At 36.3% G+C, this 6640-nt stretch overlaps 1 protein-coding gene across 1 annotated transcript in view; it reads left to right on the top strand.

The window, feature by feature from the left end:
* Positions 1–6640, top strand: part of LOC110449214 — a 36787-nt gene that overhangs the window by 26744 nt on the left and 3403 nt on the right. The window contains exons 11-16 of the mRNA XM_021495920.1: positions 705–776; positions 2536–2679; positions 3738–3907; positions 4378–4528; positions 4762–4835; positions 6098–6202. Of these exons, the coding sequence (XP_021351595.1) occupies positions 705–776; positions 2536–2679; positions 3738–3907; positions 4378–4528; positions 4762–4835; positions 6098–6202 (716 nt within the window). The remainder of the gene's footprint in view (positions 1–704; positions 777–2535; positions 2680–3737; positions 3908–4377; positions 4529–4761; positions 4836–6097; positions 6203–6640) is intronic.

The raw sequence follows: 6640 nt of genomic DNA, 5'->3' as shown, positions 1-6640 counted from the left end.
ATAATGTGTACATCATTGACTCAGACTCAGATAATGTGTACATCATTGACTCAGACTCAGATAATGTGTACATCATTGACTCAGACTAAGATCATGAGTACATCATTGACTCAGACTCAGATCATGTGTATGTCATTGACTCAGACTCAGATAATGTGTACATCATTGACTCAGACTCAGATCATGTGTACATCATTGACTCAGACTCAGATCATGTGTATGTCATTGACGCAGACTCAAATAATGTGTACATCATTGACTCAGACTCAGATAATGTGTACATCATTGACTCAGACTCAGATAATGTGTACATCATTGACTCAGACTAAGATAATGAGTACATCATTGACTCATATACTAAGTTAATGGGAACATCATAGACGTAGATATTTAGTACATTATATCGACTTAGACTAAGATAGTCAGTACATCATTGACTCTATTGAGATAATGACTACATCATTGGCTGACTTAAATAATAAACAAATTGTTAAACTGTCTAATATTTATTAGGATAATGACCTCGTGATTAACTGTGTAAGACTCCTATTTCTTATGTAAGTTCTCAAACAATTTCTTCAGTTTACAGGTTCACATTCATCATTTTCACCATTTGTTTTAAGCTTCCTTATTCTGCGGTTGATAGTCTTAATCATTGAATTTTGGACATACAAAATAAGTAAAACTGTTTTTGTCTTTTTCAGAGAAAGAATATCTAGGATACAAATTCTCAACAGCAAAAGCATCTTCACTCTTACTGGAAAGATCAAATTCAGGTAAATGACAACCTTATTACTTTATCTTGTAAAAGGAATAATATCAATCCATAACCCATTTTATAGAACATGGTAAACACGTCGCAAGCACATAATATCATATAACATAAAATGTTCGTTATGTAGAAACGTTTGTATTTTAAAGGAACCACAAAAATAATTTCAACACATTTAATTGATATACTGTTTGTTTATATGGGGAATCCTCGAAAGATTCTACCACTTAACGATATGAATGCATTCAAAAAAGAAGGTACCAACGGAGATTTCACGTTGTATTACATTGTGCGTTCTTGTGTTAATTGTGTCATGAAATAACAAAATTATATAAAGAGATTGTTTTTTCTCTCACAAACTTTGATCCGTATTAGAGATACTTGTCGCTTTGCTACTTATTTTGATGTATTTCTTTGGCATTCTAAAGCCACGTTGTACTGTGGTGTTCTGTGACATTCCAAAGCCACGTTGTACTTTGGCTCTTTTACATTCTTAAGCCATGTTGTGTTATGGTTTTCTTTGCCATTCAAAAACCAAGGTGTACTTGTGTCTTTGGTATTCAAAGGCCACGTTGTACTGCTGTGTTCTAAGGCATTTTAAAGCCACACTGTACTAATATTTTCTTTGGCATTCTAAAGCCACGTTGTACTGTGGAGTTCTTCGACATTCTAAATCTACTTTGTATGTGATGTAGTGTGAATTGTCTTTCTGGAGCCACTTTACTCTGATAAATTATGAACATATATTAGACGGTTTACTTGTACTAGTCTGTACTAGAACCACACTGCTTCTGTAATATATTCTGTCATGTAGTTCAAGGTAAGTTGTTGGACAAGATATATATATATGTACTGTCAGTATAATCGAGTTAGTCTCAGGGAGAACATACATGCATGATGTAAGGTAAATGTTGCTATAACAATAGGCATATGAGCACTATGATGAAATCTGACTGTCACATAATTCTTTGTCACATTGTGGTACTTAATATATATATATATATATAGCATCATCCGACAACACAACACAGTGTTACGCTGCAGGTATAGAGATCGTCATAATCAATACTTATAGGTAAACAGCTGCTATTTATTGGTGTAGTTAACAGGGACGCTGTATCAGTTTATTGTTGACTTAAACCTGTGGCGCTGTGCACGTGACAGTAGAAAGCCTTTACGATATCATGTTTGTTATTTGGTCAATTAGCGTATAGACGTTCTTTACTTTTTGAAGTATTAACTCAAATCTGTTTGTTACTGGATTAAATACACTAGACTCTGCAAATCCTATTTTGTTTTTGACAATTTGGAAAAAGATTGTTTAACTGTGAGTATTTCTTGTATTTGTGAAGATGCCCTACTACAACAGGATTTTGGTATTCATTGGTTGTTTGTGTTGTAACTTTAACCTTTGCGATTTTGTTCACAACAGGGTTTTGAATATATATATAGGCCAACATGAACTTATGTCAGAAGGCCAGGGAGCTGTGTATAGAAGAGAAGTGTTGTACGTGAATATTGAAGTTGTAATATGATATGTACATGGCAATGTCCGTGACCTGGGTTAGCTCATGCTTTAACTTCAGTGATATAAGGGAAGTTTTGTATTGATTAGGGTAGGAATAGAGAAAGAGCTTACAAATACATTACTTTCGTACTTTGGACCTCTTATTTAGTATAGCTACCCAGGATGCTGACCATCATTTGGGGGGAAATACTTCTTAGATCCATTAAGTAAGCGTGTTTTGTGGTCCTAATTTTAGATGATGGCTCCGAAATAAGCTCAGAAGATCTCATTAACGAACTTCAACAACAAGTTGACTCGATGGATCTCACCATAAAGAAGAAGCGCCTCGAATCTCTGCTAGAGACTAACCCTGAAAAGAACAGCAAGCTCATGACATTTGGTAAGTTGGTAAGACTAACCAGACTCACTCTTTTGAGTCTAGAACCTTGATTTGTACAAGTTCTCACATGTTATGTGGAGCTACACCGTTACTTTTCTTCATTTTCAAATACAATTGTTTTATTGTTCTTTGTAAACATAGATTCAGTAGCCGTTCAACCAAGTGTCCCCTCAGTGTCAACCAGTTGGTTATTTGGATATCTTTTCTTTACTATAAATGACAGAAGAAAAATAGTATCACCTGTCTTGTCCATTCACGCCCTTTCAAAAATGTTTTCAAAGGTGATCATCCTAGGCCGACTTCTGATCGACATAAATCCATATATCTAAAATACATAAGAAATATGAATCATTATAAGTAACTTTTTTTGTGAAAGAAAAATGGCAGAAAAAATTTCAAGAAAGTATTTGTGTTCTGGTTTTTAATCAGCAACGTTCTTTTGTATATCACACTCGTTGTAGTGTGTGGGTATTTTGTATAAAGTCAGTTGAGAATAAAGATCAATATTGGTTGAACATTATAGCGCAGGTATGCAGTGCAGTTACATAATTCTGTATTTGATTAAATATCTTATGAATGAACATCTTTGCCGACGTATCTTACAACCTATCATCCAGATTTCAACCACAACCGCTGACAAAATATCTGCATTTACATATGTCTACCTAAAGGAGTGAATGATGCAATATATACCCAATATCATGAGACAAGTGTGATGTATTTTTACTGTAACAAAACTTCTTAATTAATTAAAATGTTGTTGATTGTCGTTTGTGTGCGCCAAAAAAAACCCGTTGTTGATTGTCGTTTGTGTACGCTAAAACACGTTGTTGATTGCCGTTTGTGTACGCCAAAAACCGTTGTTGATTGTCGTTTGTGTACGCCACAAAACGTTGTTGATTGTCGTTTTTGTACGCCAAAAGAAGGAAGAGCTGTAAAATCTGCCATTGAATTTAATAATAAATAGCAACAAGCTTTTGTGTTATATGTAGCCTACAGAACGAATATGTCCCGTCTTCCACTGAAGCTTAATCATTTGAGATTCTGTTTTCATACAGATGACAGCAAGTATGTGTCCTTCCCGCCTTCCAACGCCCGCAATACACCGGAACCCTATGACCACATGAAAGATGCTGCATTCTTTTATGATGTCACGGAACGATTTAAAAAGTCTATGAAGCTAGATCCCGCAGTGAAAAGCAATAACGAAGTCACCACAATCTCAAAGGTATGACCATCCTCTCATCTTCGTGAACCTTTTCTCTTCTATACTAATAGTTTCCTGAAAACTTCTTACTTCTACTTACGTAAAGTAAAAAAGGAAAACATTGTTGATGACAAATGAAGTATAAAAATATTTGTGAGGCAATACGTCACCTACAGTTTTATCTGCACATTGTGGGGGTATTGGTAATGCTGGATACTTAACTAGTAGTTCAGCCTGTGGTGTAGGCTGCCCCGAGGAAACAAGACATCGTGTGTTGTAAATTCTCTTGTGATACAGACAACCCCGACTAAACAATATGTTATAACCAGTAATTTCTTCAGTTATATAAGCCACTCTGGCAAAGCAAGACATCATGCTCTGCTATCTTGCCTGGCAGACAGGCTGCGCTGACAAAACAACATGTTACTACGTTATATAAGCCACCCTGACATAGCAATACTTTATATCCTGTTATTTCTTCTGCAATGCAGGCTACGCTGACAGAACAGTTCATGGAGGACTACAAGAACAAGCTGAGTACCCTGATTGACTCCTCCATAGTGGTTGACCTTTACTACTGTGGTACACTGGAACATCCAGAAAGGATCCCAGACATTCTCACACATGGATTTACAGAGTCAGGTGAGCTTGAACAGCATGCTGATCGGAAAAGTTGTTTTATGTAAAATAACTTAATGAAATGCCACGTTCAATTATAGGAAAGTAAAGTATTTATCAAAGATGAATTTCAAAATATTTTGTGATGAATGAATAACACGATTGTGCCGATTGGAAACTGTTTCATATTACACGAGAGACGTATTCATCGAATAAACGTCAAGAAGTTTTGTCAGTATTTTTTTTTAATTTTATAGATTTCATACATGGAGAATACGGAAGAGGTCTTTACTTTTCAAAATACCCTTCAAAGGCGGCTCATTTCTCAGGGGTGAGTACATAAGTATTCGTCAGAGACATTTGTCACTAATATTCCTCTTAGGCATCATGCAGGGAAATATCTACGCCGAGCAAATTAAACTTGTCCAAGACCAGTCTCACTTGTTTGCATTTGCTAGATGTGGGAGATGCGAAGAGGGCTTTGTAAGAGCTTAAAGGGGCTGGTCCTGGAAAAATTACAAAATAAATGGGTCTAAATCCGTTCTCTGGCCTTCCAAAAGTTATACCAAGGCAATATGATGGTCGAGTTCTGCTTGAAATGTCCAGTTTTGACCACTGAAATCTCGGGGAAGCCCCGAGTAAATTTAGCGCAGATCTATTTATATATGTCACGTGGTGGTTTCGAAAGTGTGGCAGTGAAGATAACAATAGCACGCCGTCATGTGCCATGTCGGACTCAACTAGCGGACAAGACAGCAATACTATACGTAAATAATTGTTTTCAATGGTCATGTATGATGCAAGTGTAGTATTCCTACCTATATGTTGTTGTTATATATAACGGTATTGATATTTCGTGCCTGTCATGACTTTTGCATGCATCTTTTTCTTTTGCCGCGATGTTTACATTTGGCCTTGTTGATGACGCGCGTGCGGTAAAATTACATCACTGATCTGGGTCATTTGAGAGTTTTAGACTGTCAGGTGACGATTTAGGATTTCTATTATATTTTTTACTCTTAGGGAGTGAATTTCAGCAAAATTTGTATAGGTATATTTCATAAGAAAGGATTTTAAACATGTGTATGCCATTTTAGCAAATATGACATTTTTTCCCCCGACCAGCCCCTTTAACAACTGTTGTATACAAACATCGCTCCCTATAAGTTGTTAGGTCGATGTCCTGAACTCTCTTATCGAAGTACGTTTCAATGTCGCTGTTTCACTTCGATTTGGTGAAATCAAAACTTATTAGTGGTAAAAAGGCAAACATTATAGTTTCATGGAACAACGCTACCCATAAATATACCCACTTTATTTACCTCTTGTGTAATCAGTATAACAACGTTGACACACTTTATTACTTCGTTTGTAGTCAGCTGTGACAATGTTACTATATAACCATGTTGTATAATAGTTTAAACAATGCTATATATATATATATATATTACATTACGATATTGTGTAGCGTTGTTACGATGTTATATCACTATATTAATATTGTACTATGTTGCGTAGCAGTTTAAATATTGTCGCCATGCTATGTTACTATGTTGTATAGTCATTAATTGGGTGACGACTTGTCTGTGACAGGTGAGGAAGATCCTACTTGTTGAGGCTGGACTGGGGCACATAGAAAGCATCACAAAGCAAGACAGGGCGAGAAAGTCACCACATCCTGGTCACGACTCCATAATCGTAAGTATATCCAGTAGATCGTATATCGTCAAAGTGACGGGACTTATATGGAATGTTTGTTTGTTGATTAATTTGTGAACGCGCCCTTTATGCCATCGACTGCCCTTGTGTCGTCCAGTAACCGGATCCATAGTTTTTTTAGGCTTCAAGACCTCCCTAACCCCCCTCCCCCACACCTGATAATTTTGTTTAAAAGTNTGTGAACGCGCCCTTTATGCCATCGACTGCCCTTGTGTCGTCCAGTGGCCGGATCCATAGTTTTTTTAGGCTTCAAGACCCCCCCCTTGGAAATTTGTAAATCCAACTGTCGTCTGTTCAATGAAATGGAACAACAACGCTTATTACAACATATTATTGTCGACTTTTAAAGATTGCAAGTGATGTAGATTAATTCAAAACACTGACACCAAGATTAGAGATAATCATTCATGTTTTTGA

This window comes from Mizuhopecten yessoensis, unplaced genomic scaffold (genome assembly GCF_002113885.1).
Source record: "Mizuhopecten yessoensis strain PY_sf001 unplaced genomic scaffold, ASM211388v2 scaffold431, whole genome shotgun sequence".
Taxonomy (NCBI): Eukaryota; Metazoa; Mollusca; class Bivalvia; order Pectinida; family Pectinidae; genus Mizuhopecten; species Mizuhopecten yessoensis.
This window is presented reverse-complemented; position numbering and strand designations above follow the sequence as displayed.